The 14,125-nt window shown below is 40.0% G+C and overlaps 1 protein-coding gene across 1 annotated transcript in view; it reads right to left on the bottom strand.

Moving 5' to 3' along the window:
• Positions 1 to 1,072: 1,072 nt before the first annotated feature.
• The window catches only part of GLDC (glycine decarboxylase), a 98,393-nt gene continuing 85,340 nt past the window's right edge, over positions 1,073 to 14,125 (bottom strand). The window contains exons 22-25 of the mRNA XM_047831420.1: positions 8,611 to 8,706; positions 3,942 to 4,114; positions 2,367 to 2,447; positions 1,073 to 1,216 (exon numbers count right to left, since the gene is read on the bottom strand). Coding sequence (XP_047687376.1) covers positions 1,073 to 1,216; positions 2,367 to 2,447; positions 3,942 to 4,114; positions 8,611 to 8,706 — 494 coding nt within the window. The remainder of the gene's footprint in view (positions 1,217 to 2,366; positions 2,448 to 3,941; positions 4,115 to 8,610; positions 8,707 to 14,125) is intronic.

Below are 14,125 nucleotides of genomic sequence, written 5' to 3'. Positions count from 1 at the left end.
CTATCAAAATGGGTATGTGATGTCAATATGCAGCAGCCATCTTAAGACCATGAGGATGAAGACTGCCTACAAAGGAAGGCTGAACAAAAGACTGAAGGGACACTACACCTGGACTTACTCTGTCTGGACTTATTGTTAAATGAGAAAAGTTGCTAGACAAAACTGCTAATGTAAAAAAAAGGCTATTGGGTTGGATCTTCTTGCCATTCAAATCCCTCTGAACTTAGTATAAACGGGAATAACATTGAAAAATGGACCAAGAAGGGGCACCTGGGTGGCTCAGTCGGTTGAGCGTCCGACTTCGGCTCAGGTCACGATCTCACGGCTCGTGAGTTCGAGCCCCGCGTCGGGATCTGTGCTGACAGTTCAGAGCCTGGAGCCTGTTTCAGATTCTGTGTCTCCCTCTCTCTGACCCTCCCCCATTCATGCTCTGTCTCTCTCTGTCTCAAAAATAAATAAACGTTAAAAAAAAAAACTAAAAAAAAAAAAAAAAAAGAAAGAAAAATGGACCAAGAAGACATTCTTCAAATTGAAATGCTTTTATTAGAATACTAATAATGGAAGATAGAAGAAAACCATACACATGGAAAAAGGAAAATACTCAGAAATGCTATTACAGATTAGGCAAATTAGAGAAAATTTCTTCAGTGTATGCAAAATGTAAACATTTGCCCTGGGATTCCTCACAGATGGCACAGTCCACAGAGACTTATTTGGAACAAGATTCTATCAAGTAGTCTACAGTATAGCCTCTACAGTTTCCAACATTAAACTTAAAGCTCCTAGCACACCCAAAATTTTCTATGCAAAAAACTAAATGGCTCCCAATCAAAGCAACTTGAACTATCAACTGCTACATGTGAAAGCAGGCACTGAAGCAAACCAGTCTTTCAACACTGAGCTTCCATACACTACTATGCTAATTGTATTTACATTTACCTTGACAGAGATTACAAAAATATACAGTGTATAACCCCATGGTGAGTCCAGTGTGGAAAATTCTAGAGTTCTTGTTCATCAAATGCTTCAGAGAAAGACATCAAGTCAGTCACATGAACTTAGGGAAATAGGACTAAGAAGAGGCCCTTTTCTCCTCAGAAAATGGGGACTCATAAACTTCCATGGGTGGACAGGTACAAACCAGGTGCTGATCTCCATAGATGTCATCAATCCGGGCAATGGTTGGCCAGAATTTGCTCTCTGGTTTCACAAAGGGCTGCAAGGGACAAAAGATGGAAATGTCCTGGGTATTCTGAAACATTTCTCTTGCAGAAAGAGATTGCAATGATGTCCCTACAGGCTAAGATGCCACTAAACCACAAATGTTTAAAAGCATAAGAAGGTAAAACCCACACTCCTATTTTTACTGCATCATTAGTTACAGTAGCCAAAATATGGAAGCAATCCAAGTGTCCATCGGTAGATGAAAGAAGATAGGTATGTATGTGCGTGTGTGTGTGTATACACACATGTGTTCACATAGATACTCACATAGGAATATTGCCCAGCTATGAAAAAGAGTGAGGTCTTGCCATTTACAACAACATAGATGGATCTAGAGGGTATTGTGCTAAGTAGGAAGACAAATGCCATATGATTTCACTTACGTGTGGTATCAGAAAACAAAACAAAAGCAGAAACAGACCCATAAATACAGAAAACTGATGGTTGCCAGAGGGGGACAGGCAGAATGGGCAAAATGGGTGAAGAGGAGTGGGGGGGAACAGGCTTCCAGATATGGAATGAGTAATTCAAGGGTATAAAAGGTACAGCATAGGGAATATAGTCAATACTATCGTAATAGCATTTTTCCAGTGACAGATGGTGGCTATGCTTGTGGTGAGCATAGCATAATGTATAGACTTTTCAGATCACTATGTGGTACACCTGAAACTAATACTACATTGTGTGTCAACTATACACCAGTCCAACAAAAAAGCTAAGTCACCCCTTCATTACTGTCCCCCCAAATCCAACTTTTGACCCTTGTCCCCACACTGCCAGAGAGACTGCAGAGCACCTTTTCGTGTAAGAATCAGAAAGGAAGAAAAATTGCATTTGGGGATATCTCCCTTTGGATGATAGTAGAAAATACCTTAACCCATTTGACAGCGACTCCTATTTGGTCTTTCTCCACTGTATTCCCTGTGGATCCTCAGACCTGTGGCTGACACTCTAACCTCAGAGCTCTGAAAGCCAATTCCTGTGCTCTGCGTCACTTGTCATGACCCATTTAAGAAAGTGTCCCACATATGGTAACTGTAATGACCCTGCAAGGATAGGAGTCCCATCAGATAGGTGATGGCCCCTCATACACACGTGGATGGTATACCAGCTGGCACACTCGGCTTCAGAAGACAACTTACAAGTGGGAATGCTGCCACCTCTCTGGAATATGGCCGATCCCAGTGGGAGGATGTGACGCAGGTCAGGGAATGTGGAGACATCTGAGACACACAGATGGGAAAGGGATCAGAGCAGAACACTGCCTTCTGCTGTGCTTTGCTTCAACCAGTGAGCTGACAGAAGCCCAGGTATGGGGCTGCTGGTTGGTTTTATTTCAATTTGAGGGGGAAAAAATTGATGGGAAATTTATTCTGAAATATTTCAAGTGTCAGAAAGTCATAGTAATATATTAAGCACATCTACCACCCAATATAAGTCAACATTTTATCATATTTGCTTAACCCTTTAAAGTAAACATTGGGGGCACCTGTGTGGCACATTCACACAGGGGACACAAAAGTGTCCAACTCTTGATTTCGGCTCCGATCTCACAGTTCATGAGATTGAGCTCTGTGCTGATGGCACGGAACCTGCTTGGAATTCTCTCTGCCTCTCCCCCACTTGCATGTGTATGCACGCCCTCTCAAACATTTTTTTTTAAATAAATAAACATTGAAGAGACAATTGAAACTGCCTTTATAACTCCTCCAGCTCATCTCTTACCCTATTCCCAGTGATAACCACTGTCCTGAATTTTGTATTCACCATGCTCATTGTGATTTTATACTATTACGGCATATGTGTATAAACAGCATATGGCATAGTTGGGCACATTTTAAAATCTTTTGTCATTTTACGAGTATTATTCTCCATTGCTTTTATAGCTCTGTATTATGTCCTTTAAATGTCTATTGCCATTTTTAAAATTAGCCTAAATCCTTATAATCTCTTTTCAGTATCCACAGAAAAGAGAAATAACAATGAGCAAGATAACTTCTCCTGCCAGCCATTGGCCCCTGTGGTGCACCTTCAGGTGCGCACTTTTGGAACTTGCCTGAGCTTCCCCAGGCATCTCAGACTTGTTATCTGGCTCAAGGCCATAGTAGCACAGCCACAGCCTTCACAATATTCCCAATTCATGATCTCCCTCTGGCCCCCAACCCAGATTAATGTCTGGAGCTAACAAAAGACTTACAGCTCAGAAGCAAATATACAATAAACATGTTTCAGATTTTCTCCAAAATAGGCCATAAGCATTAGAAAACATTAAGGCCAAGTACCAATCAGTTGTTCTAAGCAATAATTGCTCTAGTAGAAGAACTTGTCTTTATCCAGAGTTTGTGAGGTAAATAATCTCACTAGAGTGCATTAAATAGAGACACAAGAATAAAACTACCCCAACTAGATAAGAGCTCTTCAGCCCCTGCTCCCTCCCTTGGTAACCAGTTGGATGCATGTGGGAGGTATACCTCTCACAGTGACAAAACAATTACACAAACAAAACATATCTCAAAACATCCACATTATACTTAACTGCTACTGTGTTCAAGATTCAAACCTGCAAGTGATGAATTTATCATCCTTTCAGAGGAATGGTCTTATTCTAGGCAAGAATAAATATCTTCTGATGGGAGTTCAGGGGTTGCTGGTACACTGTACATATGCACTCTTATACTCTATGGAACATTTTGGATCAAGTACCAATGCCTACGCACCTTCAGTGGATTGACCCTGGGGTCAATGCGGCCCTCCTCAATGTCAGCAATCTCCTGCCGAATGCTGATCATGGCATCACAGAATCTATCCAGCTCTTTCTTGTCTTCTGACTCAGTGGGCTCAACCATGAGAGTTCCTGCCACCGGCCAGGACATGGTAGGGGCATGAAATCCTGCAAAGGAGATAGGGGAACTTGTGTCACTAACTTTGACCTCCCTGATTTGTAATTTTTTTAAATGTCTATTTATTATTGAGAGAGAGACACAGGGTGCGAGCGGGGAAGGGGCAGCGGAAGAGGGAGATACAGAATCTGAAGCAGGTTCGAGGCTCCAAGCTGTCAGCACAGAGCCCAATGCAGGGCTTGAACTCACAGACCATGAGATCATGACCTGAGCCAAAGTCAGACGTTTAACCAACTGAGCAACCCAGGCACCCCTGACCTCCCTGATTTGGAAGAAATTTCATATATATATATATATATATTCATCTCAGCAAGAAGAACTTAGGAAATAAACTAACACCCAAGAAGAAACAGTTAAGCAAGTTTTAGAGAGTATCCATAATAAATATGCAACCATACAAATGTATGTAAATTTTTATTTGTTAAATTGGGTAAGCAATAAAAAATATAAAAGGGCAAGTTACATAATGACATCCCATTTTTATGAAAATGATAGTGTTTATATATTTTTTAATATTTTACTTTTTTATTTAATGTTTATTTTTGAGATATAAAGCATGAGCAGGGGAGGGGGAGGGGACAGAGGATCCAAAGCAGGTTCCACACTGATACTCCTGACACTAGTGAGCTCGATTCGGGGCTTGAACTCACAAACCATGAAATCATAACCTGAGCTGAAGTCAGACACTTAACCAACTCAGCCACCCAGGCACCGAAAGTGTTTATATTTTGAGGGAAGACACCTTGAAAAATAAGTACTAAAATATTAACAGGGCTTATTGCTAATATGAAGCTGAGATTCTTTGATTTTTTATTAGAATCATACTATAATGCTTATTTATTACTTACAATAAGAGAAATTAAAATATTATAGCCTATCAAAAGTTAAATAAAGTGATAGCAACCATAAAGAAGCCTACTAACCCCATTTTACAGATGAGGGAACTGAGGTTTGGCAGTACATGGAAACCCTTTGCCTATATTATTCAGAACATAGGCTGAAGGTATTTCTGTTTACAAAAACTTTCATATGTAAGATGAATCACCAAGACATACTCAAGAGAGATTTTCTGGACAAAAGCCAAAAACCTTGTCCCATTTCTGGCTCTTTTTCTGTGAAACTGTAAAAGATGAAGACATTTAAATGGTTCCCCAATTCTGATTTGCATAATTACATGGAGTGCTTTAGGGTCATGCCTGCATGCTTTAAGGGATTATCTCAACATGTTACAAACATTTTCAAATGGTAAGTTGAAAGGACTGTAAAGTGAACACCCCTATATCTTTCACCTACATTCAACAATGATGCTCTCTTTGCTTAATCACATCTGTTCATTCGTTCATCCATCTTATTTTTGATGGAATTCTAAGAATGCTTCAGTCATCAGTATACTTCTCCCTTAAATACTTCAGGATGCATATCATTAACTAGAATTCAATATCTGTTTACATGTATTTGTGATAAAATTTACATGCAGTAAAATGCACAAATCTTAAGTTTATCACTTACTAAGTTTTGACAAATACATAGAATAGTGTCACTCAAATCAGAAAGGGATTTTAAAAGCTAATCTCTACCTATGAAGTCCAACCTCAATTTCATGGGTGAGCAAATTCAGCCCAACATACACTGTTGTAGTGGTTCCCATAACCAGAACCATCAGTTATCTTGGGAACACAGATTCTTTGGTCCTGACCCTGATTCAGGAAGCCCAAGGTAAGTCTCAAAAACATGAGTCTTAAAACTCCCCCAGGTGACTCATTACTCGCTAAGTCTGGATGCCTCTGCCCAAAGGCATTAATGCCCCACATTTGGCTGTTTAAAGATACTGATTACTAGGCCCCTCCCCTGGAGATTTTAATTAAGTACATGTGATTAAGACCCAGAATCTGTTATTCTCGATTGCTGTTTTTTTGCTTAGCCATTCATTCATTCATCCATTCATTCTCTCACTTATTAGACACATATGTTTTGAGGTACTAAGTGCTAGCCACCTGTACAATTCTAGGTTTAGGGCAAGTGTGGCATTCACTCTATCAAACATCAAAATAACCTCCTAGCCAGTGCTCTCCCTCCCTGCAAATGCTGCTACTGCAGTCAGATATGTGATACAGACAACACATCCCAGAAGTGAAGGTATAACCTGCCTGAATCTGCCATCAGCCAGGAGGCCTAGTCAGGTTACAGGAGCAACCAAGAGATTTTGGAGAGGTGATTGCTAATTACATTAATGAAAACTTTCTCTGGCTTTCCCATTTATAATCAGTATAACTCTACATAATAATATCATGCATTCAAGAGAGGAATGAATCACACATGTGGGATTCCCAATATGATGCAGTAGTAAAACTATTAAATTACTGAAGCTTTCACTTTCCTTACTAAAAGAAGTTATTCCAGTTATTAAAATTCAGATAGGACTCCACATCCATTGAAAGGCAAACTTCTCACCATCTCTGCCTTTCTAAAAATTGAGGGGTCGTTGATATTATTAATAATGTCACTAAAAATAGGTATTTCAATAAGGTCTGTGCTTAATGAACATCCACTAATTCATTAAAGGCCTGTCTTTCAAGTCTTCCAAGAAAATACAGTCTTTATGGAACTAGCATGTGCCTATTCCTTCATCTATGGAAGCAGCTATAGAAGCTGTAGAAGCTGAAACAGCTATAAAGCTCAAATGCCATTCATCTCTATCTAACACTTCAGCAGTTTACCTGAACCTTCATCATTACACCAACTCACCTCTTCATGGACTCCTTTCTTTACCAGAAATGGGATAGGAATAAGAATTTAATAGAAACATAGGCAATACAACTCAACACCAAAAATCCCCAAATCCAATTAAAAATGAGTCGAAGACATGAAGAGACATTTCTCCAAAGAAGACACGCAAATGGCCAACAGACACATGAAAGGATGCTTTAACATAACTCATCAGAGAAATGCAAATCAAAACTACAAGAGGGGTGCCTGGGTGGCTCAGTTGTTTAAGTGTCCAGACTCTTGGTTTCAGCTCAGGTCATGATCCCACAGGTTCATGGAATCGATCCCCACTTCAGGCTGTGCACTGACAGCACAGAACTTGCTTGAGATTCTCTCCCTCTCTCTCTCTGCCCCTCTCCAGCTAATACTCATGCACACTCTCTCTCTCTCAAAATAGATATACTTAAAAAAAAAAAAACTGCACAATATTAACAAACACCTGTCAGAATGACATAAATCAAAGGCACAAGAAACAAGTGTTCGAGAGGATGTGGATAAAAAGGAATCCTCTTGCACTGATGGTAGCTCATGGTGGTAATGCAAAATAGGGCAGTCACTCTGATAACAGTATGGAGGTTCTTCAAAAAGTTAAAAATAGAGGGGCGCCTGGGTGGCTCAGTCAGTTAAGCGTCCGACTTCAGCTCAGGTCATGATCTCACGGTCCGTGAGTTCGAGCCCCGTGTCGAGCTCTGTGCTGACAGCTCAGAGCCTGGAGCCTGTTTCGGATTCTGTGTCTCCCTGTCTCTCTGACCCTCCCCCATTCATTCTCTCTGTCTCAAAAATAAATAAACGTTAAAAAAAATGTAAAAAAAAGTTAAAAATAGAACTACTCTATCCCTATGATCCAGCAATTGCACTACTAGGTATTTACCCAAAGAATACAAAAATACTGATGCAAAGGGATACATGCACCCCGATGTTTATAGCAGTAATATCAACAATGGCCAAATTATGGCAAGAGCCCAAAGGTCTACCAACTAATAAATGGATGAAGAAGATGGCATATATATTATATACACATATACATGCACAGTGGAATATCAGCCATAAAAATAGTGAAATCTTGCCATTTGCAATAACATGGATGAAACTAGAGAGTATAATGCTAAGCAAAATAGAGAAAGACAAATACCATATGATTTCACTCATGTGGAACTTGAGAAATGAACACAAATGAACAAAGGGTGTAAAAAAGAGAAAGGCAAAGAAACAGACTCTTAACTAGAGAGAACAAAGTAATGGATACCAGAAGGGAGATGGGTGGGGGGGATGAGTGAAATGGGTCATGGGGATTAACGAGTACACTTGTCATGATGGACATTGAGTATGTATGTAAGTGTTGAATCACTATATTGTACACCTGAAACAAATATAAATTAAAATTTAAAAATGAAAATGAAAAAAAAAAAACTAGGGAACAAAAACCATTTTCTTTGGGATTTTAAATTCTTTTAACTATAAAGACTTTTCTTGAATGCCAATGGATTCAAGATGCTGATTTAATACTTTTGAAGGGTAGTACCAATGCAGTCATAGGGCACGTTTTTTCTCTATCACTTTGAAGTTTACCCAGAATCCTGTGCTCACCATTTATCCTACGGACCAGTTTATTGTGGTGCCAGCATGTTTGTTTTGTGCCTTGAGGAAGTTGCCCATAGCTAGCATGAATGTCAAAAACCTTAGATGCCCTATGAGGGTTTTTTCCCAGAGGATCACTCACCATAATCCTGAAGCCTCTTGGCCACATCCACAGCCTCAATATTTGCAGACTTTTTGAAAGGTCTTGTGTCCAAAATAAATTCATGAGCCACATAACCTGTGGGAAATTGTATCAGTTCAAGATTACCATCAGCTTGTTTTGCCCAAGCAAATGTACAAATCAGCTTTGTAATGCATATCAACAAGGCCCAAGATGCCATGGTAACTTGGAAGTTTATAGGTGGCAACAAAGACCTCATTTACTTTTATTAATAACTATAATTATAGGGGCACCAGGGTGGCTTAGTCTGTTCAGCGTCCAACTTCAGCTCAGGTCATGATCTCACCATTTGTGAGTTTGAGCCCCACATTGGGCACTGTGCTGCCTACTTGGGATTCTGTCTCCCTTTCTCTGCCCCTCCCCTGCACACACACTCTCTCTCTCTCAACCTCTCTCTCAAAATAAATAAACTTAAAAAATTATTTAAAAAATAATTATAAAATATAAAAGTGATTATAAAAATAAAATTTTAACATGTCAAGCCAATGTGTTCAGTCCTTAGTGCACAACACACACAAGGCAAGAGGCTGATGGGAGGTGGAACTTTGGTGCCAGTGCATTGCTGGAACATTTGACTGAGATTCCTGGGGATGAGATTCTTTCAACTCTGATGATATAAAATCTATTTGCAATAGTTAAACATGTCATCACACAGGCCTGACCCTTTTATACAAATATCTCTAGAGCCAAAGGTCCATTGATACCATTCTCCATAACTCTGCCCCAGCATCAAATAACTGTTTCATCTGTGTGAATGTAATTATATACGGAACATGTATCTCTAAGGCACATACATAATTGTATGAGATTCTTCAGAGGGGCTTTTGAGGGTTTGGTTTCAGGCTTCAGGCTGATTATTAGAAATCGGGGCTGTCAAACAGCACACCACAGGTGGCAAGAAGATGAAACCAAGGTCTGTGGGAGTCAGTTCACTTTGCTCTAGTTTGTAAGCTGGTTTCCTCTCTAGGCCCAGGTCACAATCTCCCCAGCACAACCTGTTTGACCCATCAGCAGGAATAAACCATCAATGAAGTCAGCATTTTCATTAATATAGAACAGTTCTGGGGGCTTCCCAAATTCTGTGGCCCCAAATCTGATGAATTTCCTTCTAGGAAAGTATCTGTAGATGAGACAATAATGTATTACTTCCTAACCTACTTTCCTCTCAGCAAACAGGAATCTACTTACAGATACATGGAGCAGATAATTCCTCAAGCCTGAGAAGAGTTGCTCCAGCACTAAACAGTTTCTGAAATCATCCATAACTGCTCTGCTTCTTATGTAATGAATAAATAAGAAAAGACTGATTTTGTGAGAAAATAAAGTATGAGAGCCTCAAGCTTTAAATATACTGTCACTGAATATTATAAAATATTCTAACAATGATGGAAATTAAATTTGTGAGGAGTGTGATTCAAAAGTGGGAAGTTATATTCATAGCTAGGTAAAGTCAGGGGCAAAAAGTGCTTAAAAGGAATGCCCAGTTGGAATGTTCAGGGGTGAGGGTGGGGTGGGGGTGGGGAGGCGGTGGAGATCATTTAAGTGCAGGAATCCTAAATACCCAATTATCCCCACCCCATTTTGGGAGCCCAGCCTCAACCTTTGACCTTTCTTCTCTGAGCCTCTGGCAGCCACCCGGCGCTGTGACACAAGAAAGAAGGGTAATGAAGTTCACTGCTTTAAAGGGCACTCAGTGGGCAGGAGATGAAGAGGGGAGGGACACATCATGGAGGAAAAGGAAAGTCACTGTTGCTGGCAGGCAGAGGGCTGTCTTCCAAGAAGTTCAGTAACAGCTGAAAGGCCCCATCACGCGGAGCCCAGCCCAGCACTAACACAAAGACTACATCTGCAGTGTCCCCACCACAACCAGGCGGTTTGGGAAGAGCTCCATTTCTGAAATGAGGTTCAGATGTTATTTTCTAAATCCATATTCTAATGTGTTCAAATGGAAACGGTAGAATTTTAGCATATCTCTCTGAGCTCTGAAAGGGATGAAATTGAAACTTGGTGGCTGTTGGAGGCTAAATCCCAAGATGTTCATCTGTGTTTGTAGTTTTTAAGGAGAAGAGGTACACAAACCTTCTGTGGTATGTGGTAAGTCAGGGCAATCTGAAGTAGAAATTGTATACACTGATCAGCACAAGGTTTAATTTTCACTGAGTAGGTATTTCTCCTGGGCCTAACCATGGCTATAGCTGAGAGTCTGAAAAGATACCAAGTCAAAGGAACAGGGAGAAGAGGGAGGGGGTGACAAAAAAACAAAATAAAAGTGGCGTGGCTCTAAATTTGGAACACCTTTCCTCCAACTCCTATCCTCAGAATGACTACCTAGAGATATGTGGAACTCACTAGCTAATTACTCTTTAAGGCTTAGGTGAGCAATCAATGCTTAGTCAAGCTTTTCAGTTGCAATCCAGAGACCATAACTAATAGAATCAAAACTGAATGTTTCCATGGGAATGAGGTCGGGTAGGCAGAGCCTCTGGCCTCAGGAGGGTCACTTCCTTGCCTGGGACATGAAAGACCATTCCATGAAGTCCATGTCTGCCGGTAAAGGCCACTGGGAAACCAACTCATAACAGAAATTTCCAGGCAGCATTAGGTTTGTCTGAGGTCATAAGGGGATAGGCACTGAAAAAATTAAAACATAAATGAAACATTGGGATAGTAACAAAGTTGCCGCCTCCACTAAAAGGAACTCCATTTTCATCAGTGAGTTTAGCCTCCCACATGAATAGACAGCTGTGAATTTTTTAAATTCCTCCTTTAAAAATGTACTATCTTGGGGCGCCTGTGTGGCTCAGTCGTTTAAGCGTCAGACTTCGGCTCAGGTCATGATCTCACAGTCTGTGAGTTCAAGCCCCACGTCAGGCTCTGTGCTAACAGCTCAGAGCCTGGAGGCTGCTTCGGGTTTTGTGTCTCCTCCTCTCTCTCTGTCCCTCCCATGCTCATCCTCTTGTCTCTCAATAATAAATAAACATTAAAAAATGTTTTAAAAATAAACAAATAAAAAAATAAATGAATAAAAATATACTATCTTACCTGAGGTTAATTCCTTTCTTTCCTCATCCTAAATACTACTGCTTTTCCCTTCCCAATTCTTGCCTGTCACTCCCTTGCTTCACAAAACCCTAAACCTCAACAGTTCAGCTGGGGTTTTCAAATCTCTCAAAGAAATGGTTCATAAAGGGAAGACTGGAGTTCATTAAAATTATTGCCTCATATTCATCTGTAATTACAATGTCTTATATAGAGCTAGTAAATATGATTAAGATGAATAATAGTCTTCTAATATTGCCATTAGACATTTTGGAATACAATGTGCTTATTAAGAACATTTCTATTTTGGGCCCTCAGGAGGTACAATGATAATTCTTTTTTAGGTCCAAGAATAAATGTGTTTACCAGACCAAATATGAGACAATTTTTGATTTCATGAACTTTTGGATTAGGTGACAAGGTCTGTAATTACCAATACATCTCTGTGTGGGATGAGAAATACAATTCATTATTTGATTCTGGGATAAAATGTCAAAACAAACGGAAACTGGATCTATCATTTTGTGCTGCAAATCCCCTAGGACTGAGACAGTCGCTGTTTTTAAAGCAGTCACTCAAACACTAAGCACGTGGTTAGGCACCTGAGAAACACTTGCTTTGTTCACTTTCCTCTCTCCTGGATGGCCACCAATCCCCATGTAGTCCAGATCACATGGACTCTTTAAAAATGAAAGTTTGCATTTACACAAGTCTGTGAACGTACTAAAAATCAGTGAGTTGTACATTTAAAGTGGGTGATTTGTGTGATATGTGAATTGTCTCAATGAAATTATCAAATTAAGTTAATCACAAGGAAGTTTCGACTACATTTAAAAAATAATAAACATGGGGCCCCTGGTGGCTCAGTCATTTAAGTGTCTGACTTCAGCTCAGGTCATGATCTCACAGTTCATGAGTCCAAGCCCCACATTGGGCTCTGTGCTGACAGCTCAGAGCCTGGAGCTGCTTCAGATTCTGTGTCTCCCTCTCTCTTTCTCTCTGTGTCCCTCCTCCCCCCCTCAAAAATAAACATTAAAATTTTTTTCTTTAAAAAATAATAAACAAGGGGGGGGGACCTATAAACCTTGTCAATTAAAACAAAAATACCGTTTTCCAGCCACCGGATTGGGAAAGATATTTTGGTTTCGGTTTGTGGGTTTTTTTCCAGCCTGGCACTTGGTGTTCACTGGTCCCCAGCATGATGGTCACTTCATATGCTATGAGAGTGAAATAAATTGGCACCTGTGGGGATAACCAGGGCACATGTACCAAGAGCTTAAATGCATTCACACTCTGAGATCATAACTTCTCTTCTGCAGCTCTAAGGAAATAATCAGAGATGTTTTTTTTAAAAATCTAAGTAAAAGATATCCATTGCAGCATGTTACAGATGCAAATGACTAAGGGGAAAATATGACAGAATTCGTGGAATCCTGGTATATCCAAACAAATGAATCAATGTAGCCTCTTTCAAAGAACAATTAACGACATGGGGAAATGATCACAATATAAGATAAAATTAAAAAACAGGACACAAACTGTAATACTGGCTCAATGGTCTAAAAGTAAGATGAGAAGGAATACAGTGAAATATTAATAGTGGTTATGTCTGCTTACCAAAACCATGGATCACTTACATTTTCTTCCTCAGATTTTTAATGTTCCAAATTTTCCATGTTGAGCATATACATATTACTTATATAATCAGACAAAACAAATACTTAAACTTATCCTGAAGGCCAATACATAACAGGATGCATTTCACAGAGCAGGAGCTATATTTGAATTAATTAGTAGCTCTTGTAGGTTAATACCCACTTCAGAAGCATTTTATTGTGTTGCTTAGAGACATATTGCCCACAATTTTTTTTTCCTAATCTCTAGGGAGCATTGTGGTTATTTAGAGCTTCTGGCTATTTAGTTCTTTCCTGTTTTCAAACTATAGAACCACGTCTTTGGATACATATTTTAAAGGCAAGACCAGCCTTTAAATTAAAGATGACAGATGTAGACGTATACTCTGCCTGAGCTGGAGAAATCAAGAGCCAAAGCGAGGTCTCATCCTGTGGCCCAGGTCTAGGCATGCTGCTGTCTGTCTGCTCCAAGCTCCAAGTCCCCATCTGTCCCTGATCTCCAATTCTGTGCTCACAGCCAATGTGCTGTGTGTCTTAGGGCCATCTCCTCCTATTACCTCCAGTATAACTTTGTTCCCCCATCTATTGTAGCTTTGTTCCCCCCTCTATTGTAGCTTCACTCTTCCCTCTTCAAAGCCATTTCTCTGGCAGTTTTAAATCCTCTACTGATTTCAAAACAAAACTGCATCTTACTGAAATAGCTTCCACATGTACCCCTGCTTTACCACCAAACTCCCCCAAACCATGACTGCTTCTCCTTTGTCCTCCCCACCCTCAGTCCATTCTCAACTCATTGTGGTTTG

The sequence above is a fragment of the Prionailurus viverrinus genome, chromosome D4, assembly GCF_022837055.1.
Source record: "Prionailurus viverrinus isolate Anna chromosome D4, UM_Priviv_1.0, whole genome shotgun sequence".
Taxonomy (NCBI): Eukaryota; Metazoa; Chordata; class Mammalia; order Carnivora; family Felidae; genus Prionailurus; species Prionailurus viverrinus.
Note: the sequence above shows the minus strand (reverse complement) of the source record. Positions and strands in the feature narration are given on the sequence as shown.